Here is a 15,175-nt window from a genome sequence, read left to right as displayed (position 1 = left end):
CCCTGTCAAAGGGGTGCATTCACAGTTTCCACCAGTAAATTTAGCAAAAGGCTCACTGTCTCCACTGACTTTAACCATTCTAGAAGGGCAATTATCCATCTCACAAAACTTTGAAAAATTACATCCTGCTTTCTTAAACCTTCCCCTGTAATTTCAGTTGGATGTGGTGATCTTCATTTACTAGCCTAAACCACTGTGTATTGTTAAATGGTTGCCTCATTTTATTCTAGAAGCATCTTCATTTTAGTTTGGGTGAAGCAATTCCTATATAGTTAACAAATGCTTTGGAATCCTTCTGGATGAAAGGTACTGTATACATAGACTGAAATGTCTTCAACAGCAAGCCAGAGGACTAGCAAAAACCAGCTGCCTCACAGAGGCACCGTTTAACAAAATGTTAGGCAAAGCATTACTGTTAACTTTGGGAAACTTGTAAATGATTTCTTAAGACAAGTTGCTTCCTGAATGGCTATGTGTTAGTGCATGTTTTGTGACATGAATTGTCATTAAGTCAGCTTCTCATTGTTTCGTGGGAGCAAACATCTTTGCTCTACATAGAAAGCCTTTGCAGTTGAGACGTAAATGGACAGCCATTCAGGATATTCATGGGAATAGACAATACTTGCACCTGGTATTTATAATACTTGCACTGAAAACAGTAAATGTACTAGAAGCACACTAATTTTTAATGTGTTGAACTTTGTAGCCAAGTAAGGATTGATGGGTTCCAAAGGAAGCCTCTGAAGAATATCTTACACACTAAAGCTTGTCTAACTCTATTCCAGGTATGCAGTTCTGTTGGTCCAATAAAAGATATATCATCATAAGAAGTCTTTCCCCTTTCATAAAGAAAAGCACTGAATACTGAAAAAATAAGTATCCACTAAAATCCTGGTCCCAAGGATCAGAAAAACTGACATAATTCTTCCATGGAGAATTAAAATCAAGAGAGTCTCATGTAGGTTTTGAAATAATCATATTAAAAGATAAACTACAAAGTCATGAGGAGATGTGCCGAGCATGCTCCAGGTTTTAAGAGAGTCCCAGTATGTAACTGCTTTATGGACAGATGTCTTAATCATATAATAGAGACTTATCTGTAAAAGAGAACTGTAGAAAACAAGAAGCCCAGCTGTATGCCTACAACTACTGTCCTTGTACTTTGCCACCTCCCCAGTTAATTCCAGTAAACGGAACAGCTGTTTTTTTAGGTGTTCTCCCCTTTATCCTAAGTAAAAGATAATGTGACTTTGACTTTGGCTGATAAATTTGTGAGCTAGAATGCTTCCTAATTGCAAGTAATTTCTGTTGGATTACAAGGGGTATTGCCTTTTCTTCTTAGCCCAACCAAGCACAACAAAGATGTCAGAACTATAAATGAATGAAATACTCTTGGCACTGGAAAGCCTGAAATTAAATAATTCCTGAGGTAGTCCCATTAAAATGTTTTATTAAAGAACATACAATCTCAAACAGCCAAAATATTCATAGTTGCTAGATACTGTATACCCAGTCTTTCGATGGTATCCTTTTAAAAGCTGGAATAAGGCATAACTGATTTTCCTTTCTATTAAAAACATAAATTAACAACAGTTGTTTTTACTTAGTTATAATGTATATGAAAAATCTGACATTTCCTTTGAAAAATGTTATTTTCTGGTTTATATGCAGCCTAATTTCTTCAGGCCTCAGTTCCCTAACAAATTGCAAAGATCATCTTAGATATATTCTTCTAACAAATATAATTTCATGTTCTGTTCTGTCCTAAGGATAAGAAAATTGCCACCACCAAAACTGCAAGAGCAAAAACTGGGATTGACTTTTTTATTCCTTATGATTATAGCTCCCTCTGGTGAATATACTTTTCCGCATCAGTTTACAATGTTGATATTATGCAGACAGTTTGCCTGCATGTGAAGGTAATGGATATAACTGCTCGTTGTCATGGTCTCTTGCATTAGAACCTGTTCCAGCAAACAATGTGTGACAAATGACAGCTGAGAGTATTAGTGAATTCCTTTTTAGCTCAGCCATATAGCTAACATTTCAGCCTTGTTGTCCCGGTAGGAGGAGAAATGCTTGATACTCAGGTATTTCTTTGATGCATTTCTGTTTATCTATGATGTATATAAAGCTCAGTGTATATAAAGAGGGAGAATTTTTTTTTTGAAAAGTAAAATTACAAATTTTTCAAAGAATGAAGCATTTTGCCACCAGAAATGCTTATTTTTACAAGAAGAAAGGATTTTACCACCTGATATGCTAACACCAGGCTCTTGCCATTGTTGGAGCAAATTTGCATTTCAGAGCACAGAGACACAGGTACCTCACCACAAATGAAATTACTGCTCAAAAGAGCTATCCATCTTCCCCTTCTGTGAAATATGAAACATCATAACCTGAAAGAAATATATGTCTACATCCTGCTTGCCACCAGACAACTTCAAGGTAAAAAGACTTTTTCAAACTTTCTCTGTGTCTAGCCTGGACAAAATGAACTATTCCAAACAGGAGGCTTTACCACAGCTTCAGCTCTCCTGTGAATTTTCATTTCTACCTAGGAGAACTTTTATAATCTCCATTCGTTCTTATGCCTGACGAAGCGTGTGTGTCCCCGAAAGCTTGCAAATAAATAAAATAATTTGTTTTCAAATATCTAGTTGGTCTAATAAAAGAGATCACCTCTTCCATGGGTTTTGATTGAAGTGGCCATGCATCTCACCTCACCTCACCTCAAAGTCTGGCTTTGCTCTGCCAGTTCTTTATAACCACAGCAGACGGACATTGATTTTTCTGGATCTTTCTGATATATAAAATCTCTGAATATGGTTCTAAAGTCTACACACTTTTGATAAAGAATGTTGCTAGATTTTATGTTCAGTTTGTCAAGATAAGTATTTTGGACTTAGTTTATTTAGAGAATAGTTAGACCTGTTATCAGCTGTAGGGTAGACTTAAACCACAATTTCTAAAATCCTGACTTTTGTGTCCGGTGGTCTTTCTAGGATCATATGTATTATGCTTGACAGCTGTGTGAAGGACACTATCTTGAGCACATGTAAGAGGGCCATATAACTTAAATGGTGACTTCGAACTCTCTTACCTCAAAAAAAACCGGGATCACTCAAAGGGTCTAAATATGAGATAAAAAGACTTGAGTGTCTCTTCGCACAAGAAGAGCTGAATAGGAAGACTCCAGACTTGTCATAGGGATGAAGTTCCCAGGTAACTGTACTCATATATTTGATCGCTTAGTTTATAGAACTGACAGTTGCTGCCTCAAAGAACCACTGGCATCAGTCTCTGGGGTAAGATCTAAGCATAGAGCTTCATCTGGGGTGGCTCCAGATGAGAGGGCAAAAGATGCAAAGGATCCTGTTAGCTGGATGAGATCACATTCAGAAGATTCATCAGATCTACATTCATCATTTTGGAATCCTAAGCTGAAGAATGCTTAATCATACGCCTTAGTCAACAGTTTCAAGACCTGGATGAGATCCAAAGGCAGCTTTACAACCAATAGTAGAATGTTGAATGGAATCCATTATTCTTAGGTCCCTGCCACACATTACATCTATTACACAATTCACTGGTTAACCACACAATAAATTTAGATCAGCCACATGTGCATTGTAATTATCATGCCATACAAATTTCCATCCAGCTATAATATAAAAAACCCAACCAGCTACAAAATTAATGCTTGAAAATGTGTAACCACTTTATAGCTGCTTTCTGTCCAGCTGTAATTTGAACATGTGGCAAGGCTTTAATAGCTGAACTGCTTCAGGTGGATCATAAATCAGAACCAACGAGCTCCTAAGCTAAAGGAGAAAAAGGAAAGCTGTTGTAACCTGGGCTTCTCAAATCTCTATTCCCCCACAAAAGGTGGTTGAAGGAGTCCTCTTTTTCTCCCCCTTCCCCACCCCTGTTCACTCTCTGAGAGCAGTAGCTACCGAGGTAGGGGAAGTGCTCAACAACTTCCAGCAACTTTCCCTCAATGGCAGTTTCAGGAAGTGGGGGGGGGGGGGGGGGTCACATAATGGCCCAGGGCAGGCTGATCGAGCACTTCAGTCTTCTTGATGTTGAGAGGCCCAGTGTTCAGTAGGCTTCTCTGAAAAGATCCAGTGTGATCTGGAGGTTTTCCTCAGCGTGCGCAAGGATGGGACAGTTAGCAGCGTACTGAAGGTCAAAGATGGTTGTTATGAGTACTTTGGTCTTCTAATGATAATGTCCCAAGTTAAAAAGCCCTTCATCCATTCAGTATTCAGTGTTAATTCTGGAAGGAAGGTAGTCCTTAATAAGAAGTAGGATGACTGTCAGAAAAATAAAGAACAGAGTTAGGGTGATGACACATCCTTGCTTGATCCCAGTTCACATGACAAATGGATCTGTCTCTGATCCACTACAAAGAACAGTTACAGTCATCTGGTTGTGGAGAAACCTCAGGACCTTAACAAATTTTTCAGGACATCCAAACCTGGCTAGTACTTTCCACAAGGCTTCTCAGTTGATGGAATCAAAGGCCTTAGTGATGTCAGTGAAGGCCATATACAGGTCCTCATGTTGTTCCTGACACTTTACTTGGACCTGGTGGGCAACAGAGATCATGTCAATTGCCCAGTGGGATGGCCTGAAGCCACTCTGCTGTGGAAAGGAGGGCAATATCACGATAGTTCCCACATACAGACTTATCTCCTTTGTTGAAGATGGTCACAATGCTGGCATTCCTCAGGTCCCCTCTTTGCTCCAGATTTGAAGAATACATTTGTAGAGTCTCAGTACTAGTTCTTTGCTGCCAGCCTTGTAGATTTCCACAGGTATGCCATCCGGTCCAGTAGCTTTGTTGTTCTTGGATTCTTTGATGGTTTGCCAGACTTCTAGGATGGAAGAGCTGGCAAGGGATCTCCTTTCAGGGTGCTAAGGGACATACTCAGTGGTGGCATCCATCACAGTTGATTCATGCTTCAGGAGTGCCTCAAAGTACACTTTCTATCTAGCATGGATAAAGTCATTGTCTTTAAGAAGTGTTAAGCCATCCTGTGATTGCAGGAAAGTAGGACCATGGGACGCTGTGCCATAGATTGCTTTTGTTGCCTGGAAAAAACTGTCATGTTTGTCAGCAGAGAACTGGATCTTCTTGATTGTACCTTGCCACCATTGATTTTTGATTTCCCAGATCCTCCTCTGAGCTTCAGCTTTGAGGAGCTGATATGTCTCCTTATGCTGAGATGAAGTGTCATCTTCCCAAGCAGAATAAGCCCTTTTCTTCTGGTCAAGAAAGGCTTGGAACTCAGCTTCCCTTTACTTGAACCAGTCTTTGTGTTGACAGGTGGTATAACCAACAGATTCAGCTTAGGCCATATGGGTGGCAGTTTTACACCTCTTCCAGAATTCTTCAATGTTGCTTTCATTTGTGGGCAGGGCAGAGAGCTGTTCATGGAGATGCTGTTGGCGTTCCTTACTGACCTTCATTTTTGAAGAGATTTGGTGTTGAGAGTCCCTCACATTGCTTTTGGCTGTTCTTTGGTGTTTTGGATCCAGCTGGATGTTCATAATGGACCTGATAAAATGGTGATCTGCCGAGTAGTCATCAGTTCCTCACACATGATGCGGACATCCATTTGATCAGAATAACATAGTCAAGGAGGTGCCAGTGCTTAGAGCAAGGGTGTCTCCAAGTGGTCTTGTATTTGTCAGTGTATCTGAAGATTTTTTTGTAATAACAGGACTGTGCTCCAGGCATTTGCTCAAAAGGATGCCATTGGAGTTGGCTTTTCCTGCTTCTTCCATCCCAGTGATGCCACTCCAGAGTTCCAGGTCAGGTATGACGTACTTGACAGACATTTTAACATTTCAAGGAAACTCTTTGCCTCATTGGCATGGAAACTTTTATATGCCTAGAGGATCTAGGAGAAATATATCCATCATTTGAAGCTTCCCAGATTCAGCCACTTCTATTCTTAAAAAGCATTCTCCCATTATTTATCCCAGAAGTCTGTAAGAAGAAAAAAAGCCTGTGGTTCAGGTGAAATCAGAGCCATTTTAATTCTGATCTGATTATCTATAGATGAAAAGGTTGTGGAAGTTTGGGAAGATGATAGCCATGTCTTAAAAACACCTAATATTAAAAAATCCTTCCTGTTCAGTACTTGTGATGTTTTAAAGAAAAAAATATCTTTGTTTATTTTAGGTGGACTGATACAGCCTATGAAAGCAACATGGCCTGTCACCACGTCTTTTAAGCCTCTCTCCAAAAAAGCAGACCAATTTGCCATCTAAAAAGTTCTCCTTCTTTCATATTCATCTTAAGCTAAATTTAATTAGGTGCACCTACACAAGACGGTTACTGCAGAGCTGTCTAATTAGCTCTGCAGTAAATATCTCTGCGTCTAGATGTGCACTCCTATAAGGGTACAGGAAATTAAAGCTCTACTGCAAATTAATACTTGTAAATAAAAGTACTATCTGGTGGCACAGTTTTTTTTACCGTGCAGCAATGTGTGTATAGATGCTGATGGGGCTGGCTGGGGTACAAGAGTGGTCCAGTGTGGGGGCTGCCTGCCACCTAGACCCACACTGGAACACCCTTGTGCCCCAGTCAGCCCCTCTGCAGTACACTGAGCCAGACTGGAGCAGCCCTGAGCTGGTGGCTGACCTCCCAGGCCCTCTGCTGTCCAAAGTGGTTTCAACCAAGCTCAATGTGCTGCAGTCCCAGGTATATGTTCAAATCTGCACCTGGGAGCAATAAACTATGGAACAATATGTGCTAGAGTTTGTTTTGAATTAATTGCATGTGTAGATGCATTGAGTGGTAGGCTCATGAGTAGACTTAGAAGGAATCATTTATATTTCACATTCTCTGATAAATATGGTGAAAGGAGATATTATATTAACAGACAGTCTTCTCATCTGCTTCTCTCATCATTAGGAAAGTTAATTTTTGTGCAGTATCAATAATACTTATTGAACAGCATTTCTGTGTTTTCTGAAGATCCATGTAAATTAGCTAATATATTGATAACTGCAAATTACTTTGAAGAAAAGCCCTTTGAGCCTCTTAATATTTCAAATTGAACAGCAAGGATAGCTGCATCAGCTGTTACAATCCAAAGACATGTCTGGTTGAGATCTTCTGCTCTGATTCCAGAAACTAAATCTAAAAGGAAAGATACATATTTAAAGAAGATGGGTTATTTCAGGGCTGTCCAATGTATAAGCAATCAGGGGTTGCATGCCATATGGACTGCACCACTGGAGACCACAAACGCTCTCCTGCTTCACAGCACCATGTGGGTACCCCAGCCCCCACCCTCGGCTCTCCAGCTGCAGACTCACCCACTGTATCATGAAGTGCCCCAGGGGCAAAGGCAGGAAGCAGAGGCCAGAGGAGGGAGGGGGAATCCAGAAATCGTGGCTGCTGCTACAGCTGAATCAATAGCAGGAGTTGTGGGTAGGAGCTTGTGGGCAGAGATGTGCACTTCAGGGCACATCCCTCAAGTGGGAACATGCCCTTTCCCAAGGACAACTAGCAGCAGCACATAATTGTCACACATTTGTGCTGTTGGTAGTTTTCCCTAGGGAATGCCCCTGCACACATGCTCTGGCGTGCAGCAAATTGCCCTGGGTGGGGTAGGGGAAGCTGGGGCCAGTACTTGGGCTGGCCCCAGCAGCCTTACCTGAGGGCCTCCCGGGACTGCAGTGGTGGTGCTGGCTGTCTGGCCAGGCTCTGTTTTCAGGCAGTGCAAGCTGCTGCCACATGCGCTGCGCTACCTTTTTTGTCCCCCCCGTTTTTATTTTGTTTAGATACCAAGAGTTCCAGGTATCTAATTTTGCCACCAAGCTGCAGATATGCAGCGCAGCAAACCAATTCACATTTGCCATCTGCGTTTTGCGGTGCATCAAGCGTCTTTGAGGTGCCACAAAGCACACGTTCCCACTCATGGAGATGCAGCCTCATGGGCCATGTGGTCCATAAGGATGGCCCCGAGTTATTTAATGATGAGATATTAAAAAAGATAAAGACAAGGTTCAGAGGTCATTCATAAAGTGTTCTGCAGTTTATTAAATAAAACCTTGTGGGCCTTCAGAAACCACAGACAGTTGTATGCACCATTACCTTTGTCCTCCATTCATTCATCAACAGTAGCTTTCCTCTTAGACACAGTAGAAGAGAATAATTGAATCTGTGAATGAATGAATAGTAGCAGTAAGAAAGAGCAGCAGCTTATTGGATCAATTAAACAGTTATGAACTTCTCAGATAGTCAACAAGAAAAGCAGTGATAAATAATACCATCAGCCTGTGGGGATTTCAGCTGTAGATCTGTCTGACACCAGACAAGCACCAGTCTTATTTAAGAGCAAGTCGGGACAGAGTCCACATTGGATGCTTTTCTCTTGGATTGCAGAAGTCTGCTTTCTGTTTTCCTTAGTTTGCTTTAATACAGAAAGTGGTTGAAAAACAGGTCACGTTAGGGCCAAAATTATTTCAGTTGTGCCAGCATGGCTAAGGTAGTAACCGTACACAGAATTTTTGCATCTTTCAAAAGAAGTACAGTGGAGTTGCATCTTACACGTGGGTTAGGTTCTAAAGTCAGCCTGTATGGCGAAAATCACATATAGTCAAAATTATACTAGAAAATCCCTTAAATTGCCCTTCCCGCCAGGCTTCGGCACCGAGCAGCCGCCGCAGGGCCTGGACAAGGCATGCAGTGCAACAGTTGTGCCTGCTATGGGGTGGTGGAGGACAACCTGCCGCTTCTTCTCTGCACTTCCTCACTGCTGCCAGGCGCCTTCTGCACTCGCTCCTTAACCCTCTCATCCTCCACCGCCTCATCCCGCCAGGGCACCCAGCTGAGCATGAGTGAGCTGCCGCCCCCCAGCCATGCCAGCGCATGCAGGCAGTACTACACGGCACCACACTACGTGCTGTGCCCTGGCCGGCACCTGGTGGCCAGCCCCAGCAGCCAAGCACGTATAGTTGAATTTCTGTAAGTTAAACATGCTTATGATGTGACTCCACTGTATAGCCATCTAACATTGCTGGAATTGCTGCCTCAGCAAGGTCGAATTCATCATTTGGACCTTCTGTTTTCTGCTTCTGACTACACAGGCTTTAAAGATCTTTCCCTGTTAAAGAAGCAACAGGTATTACTTAATGCTGGAAAATAGTGACCAGAAAGCGTTACAGTCTTGGGCTGGGTTTGGGAAGGGATGCATGAAAAACCAACATAGTCATTGTAACACCTGAACAGATTGAACTTTGGGGCCAAGCATCCACACCAGAAGACAGGAGTGCTATCCAGGTTGACCTGGTCAGGCTCAGCAGATGGGTGGACAAGAACCTGAGGGTGTTTAACACTGAAAAATGCAAGGTTCTCCACCTTGGGAAGAAAAACCTGCAGCATCCTTATAGGCTTGGCAGTCCTACGCTGGCTAGCACTATGGAAGAAAGAGCCTTGGGGGTCATCACTGACCACAAGATGAACATGAACCTGCAGTGTGATGCTGCAGCTAGTAAAGCGACCAAAATGCTGGCTTGCATCCATAGATGCTTCTCAAGCAAATCCTGGGACGTCATTCTCCCCTTGTACTCGGCCTTGGTGAGGCCGCAGCTGGAGTACTGCATCCAGTTTTGGGCTCCACAATTCAAAAAGGATGTGGAGAAGCTTGAGAGAGTCCAGAGAAGAGCCACACGCATGATCAGAGGTCAGGAAAACAGACCTTATGACGACAGGCTGAGAGCCATGGGGCTCTTTAGCCTGGAAACGTGCAGGTTCAGGGCTGATCTGATAGCCAGCTATAAGTTTATCAGGGGTGACCACCAGGATCTGGGGGAACATTTGTTCACCAGAGCGCCCCAAGGGATGACTAGGTCGAACAGTTATGAACTACTGCAAGACCATTTCAGGCTGGACATAAGGAAGAATTTCTTTACTGTCCAAGCCCCCAAGGTCTGGAACAGTCTGCCAGCGGAGGTGGTTCAAGCACCTACATTGAACACCTTCAAGAGCAAATTGGATGCTCATCTTGCTGAGATCCTATGACCCCAGCTGACTTCCTGCCCTTCGGGCGGGTGGCTGGATCCGATGATCTTCCGAGGTCCCTTCCAGCCCTAATGTCTATGAAATCTATGATTATTTACATCATGTAAGTGTTTTGGGTCTTCTGATTATCTTTTGTCAAGGACCCCAAGGCAGCTGTATTGGCATACCATGTCTGTTACATAACAGATCTGGTTTTGTATACAACAGATTTCTTGAAAGAGCTTATCAGTTTAGATGTACTGTTTAAAAGAAGTGGTTTCAGCTGGGACCTCAGTTTGCACCTGACACAACTCATGAAGTACCCTTTTAAGCCACCAAGAGACTGCTCATTATTCCATTTATTGATTAAAGCTATTTTTTTAGGCTAAGTACAGACAGTCAAAAAGCCCAAGACTGATTTGATTCAATCTTTGCAGTTTAATTTAAGCTGTGTAGATTGAATCAGTAAGCAAGTAAACAACTTCTGATTCTGGAAATGCAGCCACATGCCTGCTGTGGTCTAGGCCAGAAGCTGGGGAGTGCTAGAGAATGCCTCCCTGCTCAGCTGGAGCAGATAGCTTGGGCTGAGGCTAGCCTGCCCACCCTGCAAGGTGGGGAGGAGGTTGCAGGGGAGGACAAAGTATTGTGGGAAGCTTGGGGACTGAGTTAACTTGAATCTGGAAGGGATCTGGCACAGAAGTTCAATAAACCTATTTAACCTAAATCAATTAAGTCTGATCATCCATCTATCCAGGTTTATCTTAAACGTTTTTGGCTGTTTTGAAAGCGGTTTATGTGTACTGACCTTCTGTTGTGTTACATATTTGGACCAGTTTCCAATCACTTATACCAGTTTGTGTAATTCCCAAGCCTTAATGGTTAGATGGCTAAGTGAGCTACATGCTTCCCTGACTGACCCACCTAATTCAGCATTACAAAAAAGAAAAGGTGGTATTCTGTCCCAGCTGGCAATTCTTACCTAAAGTATTATCAAGCTTTCATATTTATTAATAAATCTATAAGTCTACTTCCCTACACCCCTCAGCCATAAGTATTCAGTATACTGAACACCAAGGGCCCTAGAGTACTATCTGAATAAGGCTAAGGAATTTTCCAAATGCTTGAGGGGGTTTTTTCTCTCTTAAATGAGGGTGAAAGTGAGTTAGAAAAAAATTACTGTATGATTCTACATAACCAGCTGCTCCTTTCCCTTCTCCCTGTTTGTGATTAGATCACATTCTACCAGAGCAATTGTCTGTGGCATGCCTCAGGCATATTCTAATGCCAGATAATTTTAGATATACCACTTGGAATTTTAGTTATCTACTTGTACAGGAAGTCGCACCCAGATTAGGCACTCAGTTTGGTAGATGTGTACTTCAGTCTTTATGCAGAATATTGACTCCATTCTTACCACCATCAAGAAAGTACTACTTCCTGTTCACTTTCCTCTCTTCCTCACAATCAGCTGCTGCTCCATTTAGAAAGATCAGGGTGAGGAACAGGTACCCACATCCTTTTTGTAGCCTCATCCTTAGAATATTTGGGTACAATGAGAGGGTTGTATGGGGTACATCAGCACTATCAGGCAACGCTGATAAGGTTTCAGTGTTTAAGTTGCACCAGCCAGCCAAATGGGCACAGACATGTAATGTCCCTTTCAAGGAGCTCTGGTTCCAACTCAAGTGTTCATTCATACAAGATCAGAAAGCGTTCCTCCTACAGCAGTTTCTAACTGGGTAATGTAAAATAGGCTTGTGGATTTAATTTTAAATCTAACTTCTGCTTCATTTCTAGGTGATAGCTCAACAGGTTTCAGAGAAACACTTGGAGGAAGGTCGTCTATACCCTCCTTTAATGACTATTCAAGATGTGTCACTGAAAATTGCTGTGAAGGTAAAGCATTTAAATCCTTTCTGCCATCTCCCTTTCCCATACTTTTTGCAGGAAATAAAATATTTTAAAATGTTGTTACAAGTTAAACTTGTTTTAAGCATTCAATTGAAATTGAACAGGTAGAAGTTTCTTTAAAACCTCTTTCAAATGTGTATATAATGGGGAACGTCTGCATGTCACCCTGTGGTGAATTTGTTACAGCACCGTGCTTTAGTACTTCCAGCAGGCACACGGTTAGTTTTCACCACTGTTCACTGTAGCAGCATGCTAAAATAGTGGAGTGCACTGCTATGGCGAAGTAGCTGCTGGTCACGTGTAGACCCAGTTGCCCTATGTAGCTGCAGTAACACACTATGGTGATGTAGGGTGACATATATATACAATGTGTATATATATTTGTATATATGCTCCATGTGAAGAAGATGGAAGTATGATATGCTTACTGTTTAATTGCTGGTGATTAAAGCAGAACGATGTCTAGAGTCTACAGACATCACCTACCAGCTAATTTCACATACTCTTCATGGGACTTGGTCCATAGATTTAAGAGCCATGAAATGCACTGTCAGTTGTTCTCTATTCTTCACAATTCAGTAAGTTGCCTTTTGGGACAATAGATGCCTTCATGTATACTAGTTTACTCCTTTCTTTGTCCTGTCATAGCTCTATTTTGTTATGGTCTTCCTTATCTATCACAACAAAGTTTCTGTAAAAGCAAGTGTGGGTTTTTCATGCATGTGCTTTGCCAAAATGGGTGCACTGCAGCTGCAGTGGATAAGGGTTCCAAAGTAACTGGATAGCCCATGTTTGACAACCCTGCAAAATACCTCAGAAGGAACAAACTTATCCCAGTTCCAGTCTCTTTGTGTGGGATATATTATTTTTTGTCTTATCATGTGCCTCTTGTTCCAGTTCTCAGTATTATCACTTGAGTAGGTCATCTTGTTATGGACAGTATCACTTACTAAATACCTCTTCAGAAAAAACAGTATAGTCTACTATGGAATAATTCCCTTTGACTCATTTGGTAACTATATGTAATAAAACTCATTGTAGTTCACTTCTTTTCAGGGTGATAATAGCTGTATTTCCACAGCTGTCAAAACATCTCCATACAGACTTCTCAAGCTAAAGTCAAATTGCCTTTATGTTGGCAAATCCTTTCTAAAACAGTGCTAGTAACTCTTCTCCTCTGACTGTGACACAATTATCTTTTTAATATAGAGTCCCCAATTTTATTTAAAATGGACAGTTTGTTACCTGGTGACTTCATTTCTCTGTCAAATAAATGTAGAGAAATTCAGTGCAAGTTTCTTCCTAAAGAGTTCAGGTTTGTACACAGCCTCTGGGGCTTAGCTCCAGCTTTCTTCCCTTATGCTAATTGAATCTTTTTTAGATGTGCTGAAATAAAAATTTTGTATTAGGGATTTACAGTTTAAGAGGGATTTATTTAAAGGTCCTAAAATGCATAGATCTTAAGAGCAACTGTCCTAGAAATATGCCCAAAATTTGTTATATAGGGCAGAATACAGTCAAGGTCAGAGGAAGCAAAGAAACAACTTTTGCACTTGGGACCCAAAACTCTCCCCAAAGTTAAAACATTAATTAGCATATAGAAGAAGCCAGGCACAAAAAAAAAAGGATTGCTTTCCTTCCTCCAAAAGTAGCAGGCTTCATCTGAACTGGGAATAAAGCTTGAGGCATCTTCCTGCCCAAAAAGGCTGCTGCCTACGACTGGAGAGTTAAGCCTGTATTTAATAAAGGTGCAGATGGATGACCAGGTGGAACTCTATAGATTTCTTCAAGCCAGTGATCTCCTCTCTGAGCCTGCTGTGAAATGCTTGGGGCTGCGGTTCCTTTTAAACTCAGTTTTTCAGCAGCAATGGTGCAGTTCATGCAACTTGCTATGGAGGGTTTGGAAACTTTCAGGGCCAGGCATTTATACGGTGAAAAGAAACAAAAATTGTGAAGGGATCCTTTCCTTAAACATTTCTAAAATAAAGGCAGCAAGCTGCTTTTACATTTGCCATTCTTAATAATTCAGCTTTTTTGAGAGAATTACTGACTGTGATAAATCTTTGTAGCAGTTCCCATGCATAGTGTGTGTTAAGGCTTTGAACAAAAGCAGAGATGTAACAGGACAGCTCTGGTCTTGGCATCAGCTTTGTAGCCAACCACCAGGGAAGTGGTGGCTATTTTTGTATTCCCACCACCCGAAAGGTAGTGCCTGAGGCTGCTGCCTTGGTGTCCCCTCCCTGCAGTTATGCTACTGGGCAAAACAAAGGAAAAAATATTTCTTGTGCTGGGTGGAGAAAATATAAGCCCTGGTAACAGTCACCAAAAGTAACAAAGACAGCATCTCCATGGAGAAGCAGCTAGTTCCATCAAAAAGCAAAGATTTTACATTTAACTTTGCTTGTGGCAGGAGGGTATATTTTGCACTTTAAAAGCTAGGATGTTATTGGATTGGGGAGAATGATTACAGTGTACAACTGCAGATGGATAATTCTGCAAGAGAGCAAAAAGAGTATGTCTCTGAATCCTGGCAATGGATGTAAGCATTCACTATGCAGAAAATGGGCACAGATATATTGGACCAGATGCCAGAGTCTGTCAGCGATATAAGTCTGTCCATTTTACACCTGCAAAGAATCTGGAGTCTTGTGCTGATTTCTAAGCTGTCATTATTTCTGCTCTTACAGCCTGTTATGTTCATTGAAATGCTGTATCAAAAGTAATTGTGAACTTCTGTGTCTGTTTCAGATTGCAGAACAAGCCTACAGCAATAATACAGCCTCTTTCTATCCTGAGCCCAAAGACAAGGAAGCATTGATTCGCTCTCAGGTCTATAGCACTGATTATGATGACTTCATGGCTGAATCTTATGCCTGGCCTCAGGAAGCCATGAAAATACAGACTTAATAGAAAATGAGCAATGCATTAGAAATTAAAATAATTCAAAGACTTAGTATTTTTCCTGCTTGTTCAATCTAAGAATTACTAGTTTTTTAAGATGCAGAACTTTTAAAAACTGGATTTTTTGCTTAGAAATTGTATTTCAAATTAATTGAGCAAACTATACATGTAAGAATAAAAAGTGACTTGGGCAACAAGTGTGGGGCAACCGTTTCAATTCTTTATTCATGGCTTTCTGCTGTAGTATGTTACTCTGTTGTTTACATATGGTATAAAGGAATATATGATACAGTGCACTTAAGTATGTCATTATAAATTATAGTAAAGGACCCCATC

General features: G+C 41.5%; 1 protein-coding gene across 2 annotated transcripts in view; it reads left to right on the top strand.

Annotated features, from left to right (window-relative positions):
• The window catches only part of ME1 (malic enzyme 1), a 297,390-nt gene extending 282,354 nt beyond the window's left edge, over positions 1-15,036 (top strand). For both annotated transcript variants that reach the window (XM_090035718.1, XM_090035726.1), the window contains 2 exons: positions 11,825-11,923; positions 14,687-15,036. In XM_090035718.1, coding sequence (XP_089891844.1) covers positions 11,825-11,923; positions 14,687-14,845 — 258 coding nt within the window. In that variant the 3' untranslated portion in view covers positions 14,846-15,036. The remainder of the gene's footprint in view (positions 1-11,824; positions 11,924-14,686) is intronic.
• The last annotated feature ends 139 nt before the right edge of the window (positions 15,037-15,175 follow it).

Source organism: Crocodylus siamensis, chromosome 1 (assembly GCF_052110815.1).
Source record: "Crocodylus siamensis isolate JL-2025a chromosome 1, ASM5211081v1, whole genome shotgun sequence".
In the NCBI taxonomy this organism is placed as follows: Eukaryota; Metazoa; Chordata; order Crocodylia; family Crocodylidae; genus Crocodylus; species Crocodylus siamensis.
This window is presented reverse-complemented; position numbering and strand designations above follow the sequence as displayed.